The sequence below is a fragment of the Sciurus vulgaris genome (assembly GCF_902686455.1).
Source record: "Sciurus vulgaris genome assembly, chromosome: 9".
NCBI classification, from domain to species: domain Eukaryota; kingdom Metazoa; phylum Chordata; class Mammalia; order Rodentia; family Sciuridae; genus Sciurus; species Sciurus vulgaris.
In genome coordinates this window covers 57457176-57480913 of record NC_136469.1, presented here as the reverse complement: position 1 = coordinate 57480913, position 23738 = coordinate 57457176, and the positions used below count along the sequence as shown (strand labels likewise).

Here is a 23738-nt window from a genome sequence, read left to right as displayed (position 1 = left end):
TCCCTGCGTTCCGGGATGGCTGCCCCATCCAGGATGCCTCCCCAGTGAGGGAGACTCACCCCGTGGCTTTGAGTTGCTCCAAAGTCTCTCAATATCTCCTGTCCTTGAATCCTGAGTCCTGGAGCAACATGAAATGCAGCCACCCTCTAGTGCACCATCTTGAAAACCTCTCTAGGATTTATTTTTTTTACTGAACAAATTTATGAGTTACAGTATGTATATATAATATGTACTAACAAAATCCAGGTACTTATTCATGTTTCCATTTTATTACCACTATTTTGTTTGGAGCCTTCAGTCTTATCTCATTTACTTGTTCATAATGTACATATATATATATGATATATACATATATATCATATATATATGTATATATATGATAGGCCATTGTGGACTTAGTCCTTCCATGGTTCTATGGAACACTAGAACTTATTGCTTCTTTTTAAGCATCCATTCCAATCTCCCACTGTTCCCTTTCCACCACCCTTCTCGGCCTCTAATAATCCATATTAAGTATTCCAGTCAACTTTTTTAAACATTCACATGAGAGAATATGTGGTAATTGTCCTTCTGTGTCTGGCTTATTTCACTTAACATAATAACCTCCAGTTCAAATCATTTTGCAGCAAATAATAGGTTATTCATTATTAATATCTGACTAATAGTCCATACTGTGTGTATGTGTGTGTGTAGTATGTGTAGTCACACAGTTTCTTTTCCATTCACTCATTAATGTGCATCTACATTGATTCCATATCTTAGCTATTATGAAAAGTGCAACAATAAATAGACATGCAGGAGTCTCTTTGGTGTGCTGATATAATTTCCTTTTAGTGAGTACCCGGAAGTGGGATAGCAGTATCATATGGTAGTTCTATTTTGTATTATTTAAGGAACCGCCATAATGGATGTAATAATTTACATTCACACCAACAGTGTATAAGGGTTCCCTTTTTTCCACACTGTTGCCAGCATTTTATTCTATTTATTTATTTATTTATTTATTTATTTATTTATTTATTATTTTTCAAGAAAAGGGAAAAGGAAGATTTATTGCTTTGCTAGCAAAGGAGAAACACAGGGGACTCTTATTCCACATGTCCTCTGTTGGAGTTGTAATTCACTCAATTTGGGAGATAGTCATTTCTGACATCCTCTGGTACCGTCCCCAAAGTCTGGATTACTTCTTTCCTATGGTGAGTGTGTACTCAAGGACATATAAATCTGCCTAGAATGGGGAAGAAAGGTAATCCTGTCTCCCCTGAGATTAGGGAGAGGGAAAGATTAGGGAGGAGCAGGGAGAGAGGAAGAGAAAGAAAAATGCCCTTTTTAAAAATCTGTTGCAGGGGCAGAGCAGCAAAGGCTATAGTCAAAGCATAAAGTGGGCCACTGTTACATTTCCCCACTGTCAATTTCTGTATTCCATTTCTATGGAATAATGAGCAATGACATCTCCAAGCTGCTTCCTGCTGAAAGAGGGCGAAGTTGGGAGAAGTGATACAAAGTCCTTGTTCTTTATCAGGTGGAACGTGGACCGTTAAGGGTGTTCAGTATCAGAGCAGTCCAGAGGTCCACAGTGGCAGATGGCAGGTGACTGAACAAGGCATTCATAGAGCAGGGATCATTCTAAACCAACAATAAACAACACAAGCAAAGCATTACTTTTTTGTAAACAATTAGCACAAAAGCAACTAGTATTGCAGTCCGTCTATAAAAACAGTAACTCATACACATATCAGTGGAAAACAGATCAAATTTACCAATATCAGAGGTTAGGAAGATTTGTAGATCTCTGAGATCAGACTCATTAACTGAGGACAAACTTGCAACTCTAGAGTCCTTTATGCTCATTATTATTAGGCACTCCCACACAAGATCCCTTCCTCTATAACCTACTTACTTTTAGTAGAACTGACATAGTGCACATCTCTTAGGTTACATTAAAAAAAAAAAAAAAGAACATTGTTTTTCCTTTTATATGTAGGACTATGCTTAGACTATACTCTCCTGCCAGGTGTTTAATACCAAGTTAGTCAAAACTGACCTTGTTCCTTTCTACTCTTAAGAGTCTGCTGAGATTCCTCAGAAATCACTCTTGGGGACATGTTTGAAGCCTTCTGCCCTCTTTAGCTTTCCTCTGCCAGTGGTGCCACCTGCCAGGGTCAGGGTCTGCTGGCCATACATGGCTTCTCTGGGAAGCATGAGGGGCATTTCCCTCTCCTATGACCCTCCTCTTTGCAGAATGGCTGGTTGGCCTCCTGTTCTTTAGGGTCCTCTCAATCTCCCTCAGCAGATTGGGTGACCCAGCAGAGTTGCAGGGCCCAGAGAGGGGTTCCATCATTCTCTGGGTCCTGGCTGACCTTAGAGGGCAAGGACCAAAATGTTGACTGCTCTTTCCTTCCTTACCAGCATTCTTAATTTTAATTTTTTTTTAATAGTCTAGCTGGGATGAGATGTTATCTCATTGTGGTTTTGACTTGCCATTTCCCTGAAAGCTAATGAAGTTGGGCATTTTTCATGCATTTGTTAGTCGTTGTGTTTCTTCTTTTGAAAAGTACCCATTCATATTGTTCGGCCGCTTTAATTGGATTATTTGGTTTTTGTTATAGAGTTTTTTAAATTATTTATATATTCTCAATATTAGTTCTTTGATAAATAGTTTGGAAAGAATTTCCCAACTGTGGATTGTCTCTTTATTGGGTGTTTCCTTTGATGTGCAGAAATTTCTTAGTTTGATATAGTTCCATTTGTTAGTTTTTCTTTTGTTATTTATCCAAAAAACTTGCTACCTATACCAATATCTTAAAGCATTCCCTCTATGTTTTCTTCTGGTAGTTTCATAGTCTCATGTCTTTCCTTCAGGTATTCAATTCATTTTGAGTTTCTTTTTTATCGGGTGAGAGGGAGTAAGTTTCAATCTTCTGCATGTGTATATCCAGTTTTTCCAGAATCATTTATTGTTGAGGCTATCCTTTCTCCAATGCATATTTTTAGCACCTTTGTGAAGAAGCAGTTGGCTCTAAATATATGAGGTTATTTCTGGCACTCTACTCTGTTACATTGGTCTCTCTGTGTTTTGATTAGTATAACTTTGCAGTATATATTGAAACCAGCTAGTGTGAGACCAACCAACTTAGCTCTTTTTGGTCAGGATGGCTTTGGTTCTTTGATATCTTTTGTGTTTCCTATGAATTTTAGGGCTTTTTTCCTAGCTTTGTGAAGAATGTTTTTGGTATTCTGATGGGGATTGCATTTAATCTGTGAATTGTTCTGGTTAATCTGAACATTCTACAATATTAATTTTTCCAATCCAGGAGCATGGGAAGTCTTTCCCTTTTTTGTGTGTCCTCTTTAATTTTTTTTTTATTAGAGTTTTGCAATTTCCATTGTAGAGGTCTTTAACTTCCCTGGTTAAATTTATTTCTAGGTATTTTACTTTGTATGGCTATTATGATTTTATAGCTTTCAAAATTTACTTCTTAGTAACCTGAAAAATCTGTATATAAAAAAGCTACTAATTTCTATATGCTGATCAGCATCCTACAATTTTCCTGAATTTATCAGTTCTAGTAGTCTTTTGGTGGAGTCTTTAGGTTTTTTAATACGTACAACCATCTCATCTAAAAATGAGGATAATTTGACTTCCTTCATTCCTTCCTTCTTATCTGAACACCTTTTAATTCTTTCTCTTGGCTAATTGCTCTGGCTAAGACTTCTAGAACAATGTTGAATAAGAGCAGACAGTGAACATTCTTGTCTTATTCCAGATATTAGAGGAAAGGCATTCAGTTTTTCCCTGTTCAGAATGATGTTGGTTATGAGTTGATTATATGTAGTCTTTATTATATTTAGGTACAATCCTTCAATGCCTAAATTGTTCAGTTTTCATCATGAAAGGATGTGGAATTGTATCAGATGCTTTTTTTTTTATATCTTTTAAAATTCTATGATTTTTGTCCTCCATTTTGTTGATGGAGTATATGTACATCCCTGGGATAAATCCCATTGGAATATACTGAATGATACTTTTGATAAACTATTGGTGTTTTAGTCAGGTTTGTTTTTTTCTTTTTTCCTGGTGTGACCAAACGAACAATTTTAGAGGAACAAAAGTTTATTTGGGGTCTTACAGTTTCAGGGGTCTCAGTTCACAGACAGCTGGTTCTATTCCTTGGGGTGCGAGGTGAGGCAGAAAATCATGGTGTAAGAGAAGAAAGTAGCTGGGGATATGGCAATCAGAAGTAGAGAGAGAGAATTATTCACACTAGGGACAAAATATAAACCCCAAAGGCATGCCTCTCATGATCCACGTCCTCCAGCCACACCCTACCTGCCTACAGTTAATCCCTATCAGTGGATTAATAGAATGATTAGGTTAAGGTATGGTAACCCAATTATTTAACCTCTAATGTTTCTTGCATTGTGTCACACATAAGCTTTTGGGGGACACCTAATATCAGAAGAATGGGGTCTGAATTGCTATGATTTTGTTAAGAATTTTTGGATCTGTGTCCATCAGGAAAATTGGTTAATAGTTTTCTTTTTTGCATTTGTCCTTACTCCTATTGGTAAAAGGGTAATGAGGACCTTTTAGAATGAGTTTGGAAGAGTTCATCATTTTTCAAATTTTTTGAAATGATTTAAGAATTGATTCTAATTCTTCCTTGAAGGTAGGCAGACTTTGGCAGGAAGCCATCAAGTTCTGGACTCTGGACTCTATTTTGTTGGGAGACCTTTTATTATTGATTCAGCCTCATTACTCATTTTTTATCTGTTTCGTTTTTCTGGGTCTTTATGGCTCATTTTTGGTAGAACAAGAAAATGACATGTCCTACAAATAACACAGAATTTTTGTTACTGTTTTTATTTTTTCCGTCTCTCTCTCTCTCTCTTGTGCATTTATGTTTTTCAGTGATGAAACACATTCTTTTTTACCTAGATGCAAGGAACCACCATTCTTAGGGGAAAAAATGCACTGGTTTGTACTCTTTTATTCTGTAACTACTCATACATGGTTAAGAAAGAGAAATTCCAATGACTAATTTTAGGAGCTTTTTTGGTTGGTCCCCATTTTCCCTATGTTGACTGATCATTAAAACACCCTCCCCTCATTTTGTAGACAAAGCTCGAATGGAGAGTCCAGTCTTTTCTACTGCAAGGGGCTATCTGGCCTCTGGACAGGAAGAACTCATTCTCCTGCAGGAGAAAGTCAAGAAAGGGAAAATATCTGTGGATGAGGCCCTGGAGAAATTTAAGCACTGGCAGATGGAAAAGAGTGACTTGGAAATAATTCAGCAGGTAATACTGAATCCAATCCTTTCTGTAATATTCTCTCACTTGTGGGGTTCCTAATTCTTTGTAAATGTTTACTCTTCCCAAGAAATACAGGTAACTGTTCTTTTGTTTTTAACTAACAATTTAATTATGTTTCAAACAACCAATTAAAAACTTGAAAATAATATCTAGATTTCATATTTACTAGTTTATTTATGTGAACTCAGTCCTGGAACCCAATGTATCAAACTGAATGGCAAATGAGCTTGTAAAGCTTGTCTGTACTACAGTTCATGTTTTTTGGAATCTAATTGCTGAAACTAAGGTGAAGTATCTACACAAACACGTGCTTTGCATTCCAAAGACTGCAACATAAACCAGGCTTAAGAAAATTACTGAAATCACGTCAAGGAATAGCCCTAAATGTAATGTTTTATTTTCTTTCTCCTTACTTTTTGCAAAGAGTAGATAAAAAAAAAAAATGTATATACCAGGCAGGGTTTATAGAGAAAGTCCAAGAATATTAACTTGAGATAACCATGTCTTCTATAAATACAATTCATATTCTAAGAGGATTGGAGGAGGTGTCTCTGAAATGATGTTTTGAAAATAAAATATATCATGTTCAGCTCTCAATGAAGGATGTCAAGGCAATATTCTATCTATCTCACAGTCCTTCCCACTCCCAAAATATTATAACCTTTTTTCTTCTCATCATAGGAAAACTTATTGCTTCAGAACCCACTTCTCAGGTAGTTATTTGATTAAACATGCTTAATAAGGTAATTTAAGCCAAAATACAAATAATGATAGCTTAATATGCTACATTTACCAGGAGATAATTTTTCTTTTAAAGACAATGCTGAAGAGTACACTTTTAAAACAATAGAAAAATGAGTCACAATGATGAAATTTCAAACAATATGGCATAGAGGCAAGAGACAGTGTAGGCAAAGGGACTTTCCAAATATATCTGAGATGGCACCTTGTCAGAAACCACCTATCTCTTAAGGGCGCTTCTGGTGGTGGGACGATTGCTGGACCTTGTCTAGATTTTGCAATGCTAAGTAAAGAGAGTTATTTTGCCAAGCAAATGCTAAACAACACCCTTTGCAGAGTTCTGAAACTGTTCATTGCTCTTGATCAGAATTACAACACTGCTTCTCTACCCTTGCCAATATCATCATCATCATATCTCTCTTATCCTGAAATCAGGCAAAATGTGCATAAATATAAACTTAGTAAACATTTTCCTAGCAGTGCTACATTTTACACATTTTGCTGAAGTAAGTCAAACATACTTTATCTCCTGAACCCTTAATAAAGATTTCAATTTAGAGTAATTCCACTTTGGAAATGATTTCACTAGTTGTTTTACTAAACTCCTGGTTGCTTATATTTTGTCTGCATGTTTATATACAGTCTTATTTTGAGAAGAATTTAAGGTGAACCATACTCTCTACATGGAAACCAATCTGACTCATTTGACATGGAGGGATAATGGGATAATAAACCATGAGTGTCTATGAAAAAAAATGTATTTTTGTTTAATCTGTAAATGTAGGCTACCAGATACAAAAACTACTTTTCATAACAATCTGAAACTTAGTGACTGTTAAAGATATTATTACTCAATACAGGGACCTCAACAAAAGTCTAAACAGCCGAAAAATAAAAAAGAACACTTTCCCTGTTCCCCAACACACACCCTCTCTTTTTGACATAGTTTTTAATATTCTCTTCCAGTTGCAAAAGTAGTCATTTGTATCCTTTGGATGAATTCATCAGAGGTAACAGTGAAGTTATATTTTTTATTGAAAACAACTCAAATAGAACTAATAGTAGAAGAGTTTCCAGAATAATGAAAACCCTTGTAAGATCCATGGCAGTGGAGATGGAATGATGCAGAAGGGGAAAGCCTTATCTTTTGCTCTTCTCACTCCTCATCACATCACGGCCTGAAGAACATGGTTCCAGAGAGGGGAAGATATGTAGAGCAATGGAAATAATTTCTAGGCCTTCAGGGAAAGCCATGAGGGCAAAAAGAGAGAATGGGTCACAGGAAGATGCAGCATTCCAGGGCATGCCACCAGTGACCCACCTCCTCTAGAAATATCCCACCTGCCTACAGTCACCACCCGGTCAGTCCCTTTAAATTTGGATGGAGTAAGTCACAATTCTCACATTCCAATCATTTTGCCTCTGAACAGTCCTGCATTAACACAGGACCTTTTGGGGGACACCTAATATCCAAACCATAACAGACACCAAACAGCCAATGTAGTAGACCCCAAACACGTTAGGATGGGAAAACAGCTCCCAGAGACATTAGAATCTGGTTACAGTGCTGACTCCACTACTTATTACTGTTTGATCTGGGAAAGTTACTCAACATCTCTGTACCTTATTCTCTATGTCTGTGAAGTGAAATGAGGACAGTTTACAACCATTTCATAAAGTGTTCAGAATTAAGTTTTAGAAAATACATGAAAAGTACCAAGGATGGTGATTGGAACATCCTAGGTAGTGCATTAATACCAAAGAGTAGTGATGATTTTGGTAATAGTAGCCAATGTTTTCATCTTGATCCATGAAAAAATCTTAACCATTGACTTCTATGTCCTGGTTCTATATTCTATGTCCTCTATCCTCATTCAGGAAAAACTACGTCAACTCCGAGATAGCATTATTGGGAAAAGGCCAGAAGAAGAAAATTTCTTTGGTAAGTGAAATTTGACTCAAAAATAGAAATAGAATAGAAAACACAGGGACTGTGTAGTCAAATAGGCCCGTGTTCATAACTATACCTCATCGCTTCCCACCTGCCTGGCCTAGAGAGTTTCAAACTCTGGTTCTCGGGTTTCTTGTCTGAAATACAACAGTGATTTTTACATACATCTGGGAGTACCTGTGTGAGTTAACGTTTCTGTTCTGTAGCCCACAATGGCCCTTCAATTATTGCCATTTCTTACATCTGATAATTATAAATAATAAAATTCTGCTCCAGTTTTTTTACTTGCCATTACTTAGGGAATCAAATAATTAAGGAGTCACACTTTTAATAAGGTAGAATATTCTCAATGTAGTCGATTCTCAAAATTATCCACATGTGAATTATTTTAAATAATAAATCTCAGGTTGACTTTTCCTAGAGCTCATATACTTCTTGGCAATGCATATTCCCCACTGATAATGAACAGTTGTTCTGGTGGTGGAGCAGCACTCAATGTTAACACAAACCAAACATTATCAAGATGGTAAATCTTCTCCAAAGATGAACACACTCCAAAGTTGCAAATAAATTATGTTGTCACTATCTGACCATTCTTTTCCCAAGTCTCTCCTCCTGCACAGATAATTAAAAACTAACAACCACTAAAAAGGCTTGAAAGCCTCCATCTCTTCCATTTTCAACAATATTGTGTAGCTTTTAGCTAATGCTTCATGTGGAAATTCACCATGTGGAAATTCATTTCTTTTCATATTATTGAGCTCTTTATGTTTCCATAGAGAATTCTTTAAGTTCTTTAAGAAATGCTTTCTAAAACAGAAATATATTTTCTCAAATAATTAAGGTCATAAATATGAATCTGATTTATAGATATCTGAACCCTACAAAACTTCATTCTACTATATAGAATAAGATTAAATTTTAATATCTTCTAAACTTAAAATTTTTGAAAATAATTTTTCTAAGGAACATTAAGTAGTAGTAGCAGTAGCAGCAGCTAATATTTACAAAGCATGTACTACACATTGTTGTTTCTTATAATAACCCTACTTAGTAGGCCTTATTTCCAATTTATAAATAAGGGAACAGGCTTCTGGAAACTAAAAAACAAACAAGCAAACACCCAAGAACCTGAAGAAATCCATTTCTGTTTGGATTCAAAATCAATGTTTTTAATCATTGTCGTCATAACCAAGAATCAATTAGTTCTCCTTTCAGCCACGATGGAACAAATAGTACCAGACATAAACTCTTATTGTATGGAATGTTAATAGTGGTCAAAGATAGGAAGCTTCTGATTTCAGAAAATAGACAATAGACAAATGAAAATTGTAGATTTTAGGGATTGTAAATCAAGGCAGCCGAACCTACTGGATCATGTGTGATAGGTCATTAAAGAGGAATGGTCTCAGACACCGGTGTGTGGGACTCCTCAAGTCTAAGGTTGAAAGATGAGGAGTAAGTGCAAAGTAAAACCACTCCAGGTATACAAGATAGCAACTTCTAGGGCACTGAAAGCAAACAGAAGCCCTTTAGGTTGAGCAGAGTTAGAGAAAAGCCCTGTTGGGGCTGTCTATGTTTCTGTCCTGCCTTCTTTAAACACCTGTAATCCTGCTGTGATATTCAAGAGATGTAAGGAGAAAGGACCATGACGTAGAGTAACAACTCCCCTATGTGTGCCCCAACAAAGCCTAAAGCTAAGGTCTACAACATGCATATCAGAGATAGAGTTTGTCTGCTGGGGTCTTTCCAAGGTCCTTATAAAACACCTGAGTTTCTCTAAATCAATATTGAGAACGGAATAAAATCAAACCTACGCAAGCTCAAGTTAAAACTGCTAAAACAAGAACCTATACTAATTTGAGGAATATCACAGAACTTATAATTTGCAATAGGTTATAAGTGGCAGGATTCAATTTTCAAAATAAGGAAAAAAAATATGACATACAAAGATAAAGGAATCCATAGTGAAGAAAAAGAAAACCATCAATATAAACTGCCGCTAAGATGACACCATGGTTCACCTTAGCAGATGGAAACTTTAAAGAAGCTCTTATAAAAATACTTACCTAATTAAAACAAATGGTTTGAGCAAGTGAATAAATAGGAAATATCAACAGAAACACTGAAACTACATAAAGGAACAAGTAAAAATGATAGAAAATAAAATTACAGCATAAAAATGAAAAAGATATCAGATGAGTTCATCAGCAAATTGACTATAGCAAAGTAAGAGTCAGTGAATGTGAATATGGAGTGATAGAAATTATCCAATATGATGAGCAGGGAGATAAAAAAAAAAACTTTGAAAATGAATAGACCCCTAGGGACATGTAAAATAGCAGTTTATTATGCATGTGATTAGAGCCACAGAATGAAACAAACATTTTTAAAGAAATAATGTCCAAAAACTTACCAAATTTAATGCAAACAACTTTCATGGATTTCTAAGAACTTAAAGAAACAAAAACAAAAACAAAAACAAACCATCATTTTTAAAAGAGTGACACCTAGGCAACTTGTGGTCAAGGCAAGGTAAGAGAAAATACTTGAAAGCAACCAGAAGAAAAATGAAACTTGAGAATTCATAGTAAAACTTCAATAAAATAAACACTAAACAATACCATGCAGATTGAAAGAGTTATTAACAAAAAGAAGCTCAGATCTGCACTAAGGGAAAAAGAACACAGAATTATACAAAGCAGATAGATATAAAATATTACCTTTTATATCTTTTTGTAAACTAACACTCAAAAACAAGAAAAATGCTAACATTTAAGCTAGAGTTGAAAACATGGGAAGAGAGAAAAGATATTAAAATAATCACAAAAAAGGACAGAGGGTGCAGATAAGAGGAACTATGTGTTTGCAAAAATTTTACACGATAAAGTATGGCGTAGAATATGAAGTAAGAGGATAGGGTAAAGGAGAAAGTATGACAGGTCAGTTGTGAGGCATGAAACGTGAAGGGATACATCCCTGCTTCAAAATAGCTCAGATAAATTAAAGTTGCAGATTTTAGTTACAAAGCAACCACTAAAAGTAAACAAAAAGCAGCATATCTAAGAAAACAGGAGAGCAAATTAAATGAATCATTAGAAGATTGTTTGAAGATCATAATGGGATGAAGTGAGAAATCAACAACAAGAAAAATAATAGAAACCACATAAACACATGGAGATTGAACGATATTCTCTTAAATGAAGAATGGACCAAAGAAGAAATGAGATTAGGAATCAAGAAATTCTTAGAAAGAAATGAGAACAAAGATACAACATCTAAATCTGCAGGATAGCATGAAATGGTTCTAAGAGGAAAATTCATAGCACTAAGTACTTACATGAAAAAATTAGAAAGATAATTTCTAATTAGATAAATAATCATATGCTCCACCTCAAGGCCTTAGAAAAAGAACAGACTAATGCCAAACCAGTAGAAGACAGGAAATAAATAAGATCAGAGATGAAATAAATGAGTTTGAGAATAGGAAAACAATGTACAGGGTCAATGTGACAAAGAATTGACAAATTGATTGACAAAACCTTAGCCAAACTAACCAAAAAAAAAAAAAAAAAAAAAAAAAAGTGAGAAGTAAATTGACAAGAACACAGAAGAAAAAGAAAAAGGAGATCTCACCACAGACCCTTCTGAAATCCAGAGAATTATCAGAATCTACTTTGAAAATTTTACTCCAATAAACTAGAAACTCTGGAAGTCATTCACAAATTTCTATACACATATAACCTGCCCAAACCTAATCAGGTAGATATTGAAAACCTAAACAGATCAATATCAAGTAATGAAATCAAAATAGCAATTAAACTCCCCTAATAGCAAAGTCCAGGACCTGATGCATTCTCAGCTGAGTTCTACCAGACATTCACAGAAATAACACCAGTCTTTCTCAAATTATTCATGAAATCAAAAGACAGGCAACACTCCCAAATATATTCTTTGAAGCCAGTATAACCATAATTCCAAAACCAAAGACTCATCAAGGAAAGAAAACTACAGACCAATATTCCTTATGAACATAGATGCAAAAATTCTTAATAAAATATTATCAAATTGTATTTAAAAACACATCAAAAAGATTAAACGCCATGATCACGTGGGTTTCATTACAGGGATGTAAGGTTGGTTCAGTATGTACAAATGAATAAGTATAATTCATCACTTAAACAGAATTAAAGAGAAAAATCACATGATCCTCTCAACAGCTGTAGAAAAGGCCTTTTACAAAATCCAGCACCCATTCATGTTAAAAATTTTGGAGACGGTAAGGATTAAATGAATTTACCTCAATAAATAATAGGTCATTTCTGAAAAACCCAAAGCCAACATTATACTAAATGGAGAAAAACTAAAAGCATTTCCTCTAAAATCAGGTAAAAGACGAGGCTGTTCACTCTTTGGCTCCTACCAATATAGTCTCTGAAACATCAGCCAGAGTGATCAGAAAGAAAAGGGAATCAAAGGGATACGAACAAGGAAAGAAGAAATCAAACTATCTCTGTTTGTGAATAATATGAATCTACATCTAGATGACTCAAAAACTCCAACAGACTTCTAGAGCTTATAAATGAGTTCAGTAAAGTAGCACCCAAAAATCAATAGATCTTCTATACTCCAGTAGTGATTCAGCTGAGGAAGAAATCAGGAAAATCATCCCATTAACAATGACCTCAAAAAAATTAATACTTGGGAATTAACTTAAGAATGTAAAAGAGATCTAACATGAAAATCATAGAACACTTGTTGTCCGCCCATGGCCAGCACAGGGGGTGAACAGTTAATGACACAGGTGGTGAGCCAGATTGAGAAAATTAATTAGAAATTATAGAAATAAAACAAGACTCAATTATTAGTGAAAAGTGGGGACACAGGGAAATGATCCAGCTCTGGTGGAGACTGGATCTAACAAAGAATAAGAGCCCACATTTTATTTTTATAGATAGGAACAACAAAGGGTTTCAGTGTGAAAAACCTCTTGAGGTAAACAGGATGAAGTTGAGAAAAACAACACCGGTTGGGGCTCAACAGCTTACACCCATCTATTCTACTCCGGGCAGCAGGGATTTGAAATCAAGGGGTTTTGAACCAGAGAACTCCATGACAAGCACAGAATCTCCCCTATCAACAGGAGCCATGCTGCAAATGGGTGTTCCCCTAGGCATTCACCCCACAGGGTTCCCAGAAGCAGCACCTCACTGTCCAGGGTTTGCATAGTTCAGAGTGATGCTTTACTAACTGCTTCCAACATCTCCCGCTTCCTTATTTTTTAAACTGCAAGTGGTATACAGTTTCTTGAAGTTTCCAGATCTCCTCTCTGAGGGTATGACAACTTATTATCATCTCACAAAAGAGAATTAGTAGCAAACATATCATGCCAAAAATATACCATGTAGAATGTTTTAACATAGTTCCAGGATCAAAGCCACTTAAGTTATGAAGTACTTATTCAACTCAAGACACAGAATCCAGGTTTTCTTCTTTTCCGAATATCCTGGATATGATGATACAACTCCATAAGGTTCAAACTGTTATTATTGTTATGCCAAATACTCATTAGATGATTTTTACCTTTTCCCAATCCCATTGGGAAGCATTATATTTGACTGTAGTAACACGGATATGGTTATAGCTGGCATGGCATCCAAGCCTCTGCTTATTGAGAGTTGAAAGTTCATTTCCAATATTTATGACAGTAGCTTCCAAAGCATTTACTTTAGTCTCAATCTTTTCATCAATATTTACCTGATTGCATAGGGCCTTGGAAGTATTTCAAGCCAAATTATTAGAAAATGAACATTTTGAATGTTTTAAGATAAGGCTACAGAAGCTGTCACAGTAGAAGCTATAAAGGATATTAAAGCAACTACTCCAAGAACTATAAGGTCAATAGCACATTGTGGTCTCCTTAGCTGGGCATGCATCTGTTATTAAACTTGTATTAATATTAGCATACCATGGTCCTGACATGTTAGCCGGGAGTAAAACAAAGGAGGCTTGATAAAGAATGAGTACTCCTTTCTCTCTATTATATCTTGTGATACAATTAGTCAGATTATATCTCTTACAGGTTATATGATATTTTTCTCCTTTTCTTTTTACTCTTACATTTCCAGAAATTAAAGCATAAGAAGATTGAACACAGGCCTGCAAGCCATAGCAGGCTTTTCAGTTCCTGTCTATAGTCAGGCATGGAGCCACCTGTATAATGGAGAAAAGCCAAAGCAACTATTAAACACCACAGATCCTTTTACATGCTACCATCACCAAAAGTCAGGATGTTACCAACAAATCCTCTGAACATAGCTGTCTCTTCTCAATTCTTGAAGAAAAATCCAAAATATATCCACCATTTCTAGAGACTTTGTGTTACACTGGCAAGATATTTGCACATTCCATTCATTTAGGAAAGGTGCCAAATTCTATTGCAGAATGAGTAAGCAGTAAGATATTAGTGGATGTTCTGTGGGAATGACTATCTTGTTTTGGGAAAGTCCCATTTTAATAACTGTCTGGACATATGATCTTAAGTCACAAGGGCCAGTATGATTAGCTAGTCTTGGTTCCCCATATGCTGTCTTTTCCTTGAAGGTTACTTTTAAACAGTGAGCATGTTTTTCATGGTACCAACATACAGGTAGATTCCTAGTGTAGTCACTATAATTAAATCCAGTTACATGAATAGGTGTGATGTGTTTGTCTGTAAAACCTCTCATCATATGAGTATCATTAGTAAATACTGGGATGGATTCTCCAGCCCACACAGCTGGATGTACTAACGGTGGATCTGGGAAATAGGTCCAAAAAATTTCTCCATAAACTTCACTTACCTGGCATCTCAGTAGAGGCTGGTTGGAGACTTATGACCCACCTGTTGTTCAGTCATCCACTCGGCCCTGGACATCAGATACTTTAGTTGTCCCTATGTTGGCAGGTTGGCTTTCTGAGTCCATGGAGTGCTCCTGTTCTTCCTCAGTCTCTCATTCCCACTGTGGGGTCGAGATCAACACCTTGGTCCAACCTATAGTCATTTGAACTTTGACTTCAGGTCCTCCATGTTTGATGGTACATTCAGGTAACCAAATGGGATGAGTAGAAACTTCTTGAGGCAAAACTTTCCAGCTGAGAAAGTCCTTGAAATTTTTACAGGTTCCTTGAAATTCACAGCAGAGATATTAAATGCAAATCTCTTATAATCTTCTAGATGCAAAGGAATAGTGAAAAAAAATCTTTTAAATCTATTACTATTTTTTTTCTGGTTTGCTTTAGTATATTGGATATCTTTCTAATATAAACTATGAGAAAGCAATTCCAATTTATTAATTAATGGTCAAGAAGAATAGCTGTAGGAGAAGGAAGCCCAGGTTGTAAAGCACCCATTAATTCCATAGTCCAATTAATTGTTCCAAGGTCTTGTAACAATCTCCTTTTATCAGATTTTTGTCTTTATTACAAAAATCAGGGTATTCCATGGGCTAAAAGTAGGCTCAGTGTGACCAGCTTGAAGCTCTTCTTGAACATATGAACCACTCGAAGGTTTTCCCCTGTAAGGAGCCATTGATCAACAGACAGGATCATCAGACAGCCAATTAACTTTTTCTGCTGTTTTCTGGGTCAGGGAAGAAATCAATGCCCCCATTAAAAAGGCTGATCAGGTGAATATTCCAATCTATACTGTCCTTGATGAGAGGACTGTGGCACATGTGAACACCTTCCTTGTTGATCTTTTCCCAATCCTTTAGTGGAGATAAATCCTTGATTAAGCATGTGAGAAGTTACCACTGAATTAGGACTCATTAACAAAACTCCCATATTGCTTAATATATCATGACCCCATGAATTTATTGGCAAACTTTCAAGGACATAGGTTTTAAAAGTTCTGTGTTGCCATCTTCATCTTCCCACTGAAGATACTGGGCATACTGGGCAGGCTGAGAAATCTGACCAATACCTTCTAAATTAGCAGGAGCTGGATGTAAAGTTCATCCGTTTTGCCAATGTCTTACAGAAATCACAGATATTTCTGCTCCTGTGTCAATTATTCCTTTAAATACTGAAGAAAGAAACTGAAGAGCTTGGAGGATGGAAAGCTATCCCATGTTCTTGAATAGGTAGAATCAATATTGTGAAAACAGTCATACTACCAAAAGCAAAATATAGATTCTATGCAATCACCATCTATTCCTATCACATTCTTCACAGAATTATAAAAAGACAATTCTTAAATTCATTTGAAACACAAGAGATCCAGAATAGCCAAAGCAATACTAAGCAAGAAAAGTAAAGCAGTAGGCATCACAATACCTGATCTGAAATTATACTACAGAGCTATACTAACAAAATAGCTGGTATTGGCTTCAAAATAGAAATGAAGACCAATGGAACAGAATAGAAGACACAAAGACAAATCCATATGCCCATAACTGCATGATGTTTGAAAAAGGTACCAAAATTATACCTTGAAAAAAAAAAAATACAGCCTTTTTAAACAAATGGTGCTGGGATAACTGGATAGCTATATATAGAAAAATGCGGTTAGATCCCTTTCTCTTAACCTGCACAAAACTTAAATCAAAATGGATCAAAGACCTAGGAATTAGATCAGAAACTTTACAACTGCTACAAGAAAACAGGGTCAACACTCCATTACACAGGTGCTGGCATGACTTCCTTAACAAGACCCCCAAAGCACAAAAAATAAAACCAAGAATCAATAAGTGGGACACTATCAAACTAAAGAGCTCTGCACAGCAAATGAAATTATTAAAAGCATGAAGAGAGAGCCTACAGAGTTAGAGAAAATCTTGGCTACCACTCCTCAGGGCATTAATTTCCAGGATATACAAAGAACTCAAAAGACTTAACACCAAAAAAAAACAAAAAAAACCAATTAATAAATGGACAAAAGAACTAAAGAGTAACTTCTCAAAGGAAGAAATACAAATTTCCAACAAATATGAAATCAGGAAAATGCAAATAAAAGCTGAACTAAGATTTCATCTCACTCTAGTCAGAATGGAAAAGATCAAGAATACAAACAACAATAAATGCTGGCAAGGTTATGAGGGTAAAGGTACACTTGTACATTATTGGTGGGACTGCAAACTAGGACAGCCACTCTGGAAAGCAGTATGGAGATTCCTCAAATAATTAGGGATGGAACCACCATATGACCCAGCTATTCCACTCCTGGATATTTTCCCAAAAGATGTAAAATCGGCGTACTACAGTGACATGGTCACCTCAATGTTTATAGTATCACAATTTACAATAGCTGAATTATGAATCAACCCAGGTACCTATCAGTAGATGAGCTTTTCAGGTTGAACCCAACCACTAAGTATAACCATAAAGCTCTAATAAAAAATTAATTAATTAATTAATTAATCATTTGATTCACCAAATAGAAAACAAGAAAGCAGAAGAGGAACTTAAGCAAAACAGAAAAGGGAAAAGACAAGAACAAGATGGTTGTATGTATTAAACAGAACTATTTCAATAATTATGTTAAATATAAATAAATTAAATACTTCAGTTAAAACTCAGATATTTTCAGACTGGGTAAAAAGCAACCTAAGTTTCTGATGTCTAAAAGACATACATTTTAAATATAATACATACATATTTTGGAAGTAAAAGATGGTGAAGAATCTGCCACACCAACAGTAAGCATAGGAAAGCTGGCATGGCCACATTAACAGAAGACAAAATTAACTTTGAGACAAAGATTACTGCAAGAGATACAAGTAGATATTATGCAATGACAAAAAGGAAGTTTACTAGGAAGATAAAATTATCCTAAAGCCCAAATGCAAAACTCATGAAGCACCCTGACAGTGCTCAGAGATTTTCTCACTTTGTTCTTAATAATTAATAGAACAAATAAATGAAAATCAATGGAAATACAGAAGACCAGAACTATACTTCAACTAACTTGATCTAATTGACACTTGCAGAACAAGGCATCCAAAAAATTCAGAATACACGTTTGTTAGAGGTGTGCATGGCAGGTGCACCAAGATGGAACATATCCGAACCATCAAACATTATGTTACTTAAAAGAATTGAAAGTTCACATGTATTCTGAAAGATTCCAGTCTTTTGAAATCATATTGTTTTACCACAGTAAAAGTGAATTAGAAAAAAAACAAATTATTTAACTAGAAAATTTTTCTAAAATTTTTAGAAATTAAATACATTTCAAAATAACCAATGGATCAAATAAAAAAATGAAAAGTTTGCAACCCAAATGATAATGGAAGAAATGTATCAAAATTTGCAGAAGGAAGCTCAAATAGTAAAGTGGTTAAATTAGAGGAAATTTTATGAGTATAAATGTTATGCTAAAAACAAAAAAAATTTAGATCAATGCTTTAACTTTCCATTTAGGAAATGCAAAAAAATTGGAAAGAGTAAAGAAATAACCAGATCAGAAATCAATTTTTAAAAAGGGAAAGAAATGAACAAAAGAGAGAATTTACAAAGCCAAAAATAAATTATAAGTAGTAAATAAAATTGATAAGATCATGGGAAGAATTATCAAGGAAAAAGAAAAAAGTTATCCAAAGTAGAAACCAAATAAAGTGGGTTATCACACCAGATCCTCTAGACGTTAAAAAACACGTTAAGAAAATGTAACAATTTTTGACAATATATTTATCACTTAGGTAAAAGAACAAATTACTTAAAAAATAAAACTTACCTAAACTGGCTAAAAAATCCATATTTCTCTGTGTATACTCTTCTCTGTATATACTTCTGACTTTCAGAACTGTGTTAATATTTTATATATTTCATAAAAAAGAACTGGGGAGGGAAAGGAGTCAATACTGTATATAAGCAGAAAATAAATTAGCTGATTAGTATTACAAATAAAATATCCATACTGCATGAGGATGGGGGGAAAGGAATGTAAATAAATTTAGAAAACAGTGGAGCTAAAAATAGAAAAGAATAGTAGATAAAATTGTACTTTATGACAGTTAGTAGGGTCTATTTCTTCACAAGGATATAGTTTAACAATTTTAAAACTACCATATGGATATTCTAGGATTGAGCTAACAGGTCAAATGTACTACAGATAATGAGTGCCAGTTTTCCTATTGTCAGAGACAAGGATTCTAGCTAAGAAAACGTGAAAGACTAGAATGAATATGGTGATGTTGCTTTGGAATTGAAGAAACAAGTATAAAAAATCATGACTACATGTATATGTTTATATATATATGATAATGAATATAGAAACATAGTTATGTATGTTTCTTTATGAATACATATCTGCTAAGAAACCTATAAGCAATAACAGCCCAGCATCCAGGCATACCTAGCACCCAGTCATACCTAGCACCAGGCATTCCTAAGCACCCAGATTTTCATTTACAAAAACAAATGTGAAAAGATGCCTGGCATCATCAATCTTCAGGAAAAGGCAAATTTAAACTACAATGAGATAGCAATGAACAACTCTAATAAACACAATTTTGAAAGACTGTCAGAGAGACCTCAGTGCCGGCTAGTATGCAGAGCTGGACATGAATTATCTATATTGCTGATGACAGTACAGAGTGATGTGATGATGACTTTGGAAAAGTTTAACATGTGACCTAGTCACTACAACCTTAGGTATTTTTCTAATACAAATAAAAGTAGGTATCCACCCAAAGGCATATTCAAAAAAGTTTATAGCAGTTTCATTCATAACATCCAAAGTGGAAATGATCCAAAAGTTGAACAGGAAAAATAGGTAATTATATCATGATATATTTATACTATGAGATAACTACTCATGCAGTAAGAAGGGATACTATTAGACATAATAGAAATGAGTCTCAATCATCAGATGCAAATGAATGCATACTATAGGAATTCCATTTACCTGAATTCTAATCTACAGAGACAGAAATTGGTGGCTATCATGAATAATGTTTCAATGAAGATTGACATGAAACTATAAGGGAATATTCTCTAGAGATGAAATAGGCTCTATGCTATAGGTTGGGTAGGTACATGACTATGTAGATTTTTCAAAAATCATCAAACTATACACTTAAAAATGTACACTTAAAAATGTTTAAATTATATTTTAAGTAATTATTCCTGAATATTGATGTTTTAAAAGAATGGAGTAACTCAGGCTAAAGGAATGTCATGACTGAGTAGCAAGTTTTTAACTATCAAACAGACCTAAAACCATATACGTTGGGGCAAGTGTTGGAAGAGAAAAAGATAAAAGTAATGAAAGACATGATTTCCTGCTCAGTGACCAGAGGGAGATAAATTTCGGGTGAATAATTGTTTTTTAATCAGACTGAGATTCATAGCCACCAAGAAATAATACCATCAAACAATGAAAAGGTATTGGGATAAATGTTGAACAAAACTCAATAGACTGTTTTTTTGTCTTCTAGATAAACTTACCATTGTGCATCATCCCAGTGGTAAGTGTGTGGTATTAATGGAAGAATCTAAGACTAAAACAAAGTTACATTAAAACCAATTTTGATATTAATGAAAACTCAATATGTCTAGGTAGGTCAGTGTAAACATTCACATAGATTTTACATTTATGTGTAAAACAACTTAACATCCAACATAAATGTTAGGTGATTCTAGAACAGCAATGGCAGAGGAATTGTAATAGAGTAAAACAAGCATGTGCATTGACTGACTGACCTGGCTATTCACAACTTACTATTTGTTACCTTTGGCATGTCACTTAAGCTGTCCAGGCCTGTTTTCTCACATGTAAAATGTAAGAATTATACATGGAGATTGGTTATAAAGACTGAAAATGATTTATGGAAATGAAGGCCAGTGGTTGATAAATGAAATTATTGATAGAGTAAATGAAAGTTGAGTAACATATGAGAGAGAAATTCACTGGAACGTGATAAGGGAGTAATATATGCTGAATATTGGGAGGATAAAGAGGATTCAGTGACTTGCTGGAGAGCCATTGAATGATCCAGAGTCAACTGTCTACAGCCTGAACCCAAGCACTGACTGTGGGATGAAGAAGCAATAGAACTGAGTTGTGTAGTTGGGATGGAAAATAGGAAGCATGTAATAAAACCAGGAGGAGCAATGGCATAGGTCAATGATGAAAAGAAGGAGCAAGTGTGTTTTGCAACTGGCCAATCCTGGTGAATGGTGAAAAGAAAATGAAGATGTTCTAAACAAATGGAAAGTTTTCCTCAAAGATATCGGAAAGATTGTTTCTAAAGTGACTGTCGTTTCTGACCCAAGTCAATCCATACAAGTAGGAGAAAGTAACAGCACACTTGCCAAAGGGACTTTTTGAATGCACTCTTTTGATCTATTTACTGGTTTTTCTATTGACCCATATCCTAGACTTTGTACATGTCATGTTTTGAAAGTGTTGAATAAGTGAATCATTATATATGTGAATGACTGAAGAGGCAGTAACAGAGTTTGTATTTCTAGGTAACACTGCCCACAATGAAAATATGTTGTATAATAATCCCTTCAACCATAAGGTAGGTTGTTTTTATTTTCATTTTTATAAAATATAAAGATAGAGATACGGAAATATTGCTCAGTGGTAAAGCACTTGTGTAGCAAGTGTGAGGCCCTGGATTCAATTCCCAGTATTGTAAGAAAAGGTAGGAAGAATGGAAGGGGAGAAAGAGAGAGAGAGAGAGAGGGAGGATGGATTTACCTCTCAAAAAAGAATATGGCATAAAAAATTTTTCTATCTTGTATGTACTTTGAAATGAATGTGAACCAAATAGGTTAGGTGAACACTTGGGTGAAAAAATGTATGAGCCATAATTTAAGGAAATTATTTGGGGAAAAAAAAGAAAGAAGGAACTCAAAGGAAAAATGCAGTGAAGCCAAAACGTACTGAACTCAACATGTACAGACAAAAAAATCTTAGAGGAATTATGAGTGTGTCTGTTTTAACAATAGGAAGATCATGATTCTATGTGAACCAGAATGGATAGTACTTAAAATCCACTTACAGGAAAAATACAGTCCCAAAATATTGTTGATACAAGTGTACATTACTTCACATCATAAACTTAATTGGAAAGAAATTGCTAACAAGAAGCTAAAAATAACACTAAGCAAGAAGAGCAGCAATTGAAAACAGAGACCAATCAAAACAACACCAAAAATGCCCTGACCACAGATTTGCCTTCGTAAAAATTGTTATTCCAACTCTCTACATACGTGATGTAGAGAATTTACACTGTTACCAAAGGTCATACAGCAGCTAGATTTCTTCCTAAAATCCAAAATTAGAGTCCTTGGTAAGCTCTCATAATGAAACAACTTCAGTTTTCTTCATTTTAGTAACCCTTTAAGTACTCTTATATTTCAAATAATTATAAGTACATAAAAGTCATTCTCCCTAAAGAACTGATGGAAATATTTGTGTTTCTGGATCATTTTATGGCCCACCAATGAACTATATAGCTATATGATAGAGACTCATTAGACTCATTCAGATAGAGAAGAATTGTGGGTTGTCCCACAATCGAGGAGTTTATGAATATCTTTGCCAATCAAAGATTCTTCCTCAAAATCTGAAGTACTGAACAACCATGCCACATATTTTTTTTTTTTGAGAACAATAATTTGGATAATAGGAAAAGAAAGCAAATTCCAAATGCTCAGGTAGTTCTCCCTCAAAATCAAAATAAAATTTGAATTTAAGAGCTTTAATATAATTGAAATTTACAGTATTCTGTTTCCTTTTTTAAAATTTATTTTATTTTATTTCTTCTAATTAGTTGTACATTACAGTAGAATGTATTTATACCTTTTGATAGATTATAAGTACATAGAGTGTGATCTCTCATTTTTCTGATTACACATATTGGTCATGCAGTCATACATGTTCATGAGGTGATTATGATGGAGATTGTCTTGCCAGTTGCTATAAAGCTGTTTTTCCCATGACTGTGAGGGGCAACCATGATTTTGTCATATTTCTTTATTCAGCCTTAAAATGGAAAAGTTGCTAGCTCTGTGTTTTCTTTTTATTTTTCAGCTTCCTCCTCAATTCCGAGTTGAAAAGGAATTTGGTTTCTGTTGCAGGAAAGATCATTAAAGAAGGTAAAATATTAGATATATGTTTTTAGAAAACCTAAACCAGACTTATTAGGGACCTGAAGGAATCATTTGTCTAGGAAGCAGAAATCTTTAAATATTCCATTGTCCTCTCCTGAAAGAATAAACATGTGTATTTTTCAAGCTAAAGGTGATTGTTTCTCAGAAAGATTTATGTATAGGGGTGATCTTATGCTAGCTAATAAATTTCAGTTGATGAACCATTATTCACTAATACATTTCCTGTGATCTCATTTTCAGGTTATTTTAATGAAACTCAAGAATCTGCAAACATTGTGGTTTCTGGGGGAAGCAAGCTTGCATTTGAACTGTTTACTCGCTCCATGGCAAGTCTCTACTATGAAAGCAGAAGCAAACTCTAGATTTGGGAATTTGTTATTGCCACAATTTATTGGTGTCATATCTGCTCCGAATGGGTGTATCAATGTTAAAATAGAATGTCATAGGCAAATAGCATTCTATGAAAATTCTTGCATTTTATAATGCACTTTGCACTGAAGCAGCTACTTCTCATTTTGAAAAGTAAGAAAAAAAAAGTAAAGTTAAATGCTGGGTAGCAAAGTTGTTGGACCAGTTTATGGCACTAACAGATTACTCCCCCCTTACTTAGAGTAATCATGAAAAT

The 23738-nt window shown here is 34.8% G+C and overlaps 1 protein-coding gene and 1 long non-coding RNA gene across 5 annotated transcripts in view; one reads left to right on the top strand and one right to left on the bottom strand.

The window, feature by feature from the left end:
• LOC306669718 overlaps positions 1-15260 on the bottom strand; it is a 35393-nt gene extending 20133 nt beyond the window's left edge. The window contains exon 1 of the long non-coding RNA XR_013766208.1: positions 14848-15260. This is a non-coding gene — a long non-coding RNA (uncharacterized lncRNA). The remainder of the gene's footprint in view (positions 1-14847) is intronic.
• Positions 1-23507, top strand: part of BANK1 (B cell scaffold protein with ankyrin repeats 1) — a 328435-nt gene extending 304928 nt beyond the window's left edge. For 3 of the 4 annotated variants that reach the window (XM_079153818.1, XM_079153816.1, XM_079153815.1), the window contains 6 exons: positions 5120-5298; positions 7933-7996; positions 20425-20454; positions 21461-21513; positions 23034-23098; positions 23354-23507. In XM_079153818.1, coding sequence (XP_079009944.1) covers positions 5120-5298; positions 7933-7996; positions 20425-20454; positions 21461-21513; positions 23034-23093 — 386 coding nt within the window. In that variant the 3' untranslated portion in view covers positions 23094-23098; positions 23354-23507. The remainder of the gene's footprint in view (positions 1-5119; positions 5299-7932; positions 7997-20424; positions 20455-21460; positions 21514-23033; positions 23099-23353) is intronic. The other variant, XM_079153817.1, reaches the window with a different exon arrangement.
• The last annotated feature ends 231 nt before the right edge of the window (positions 23508-23738 follow it).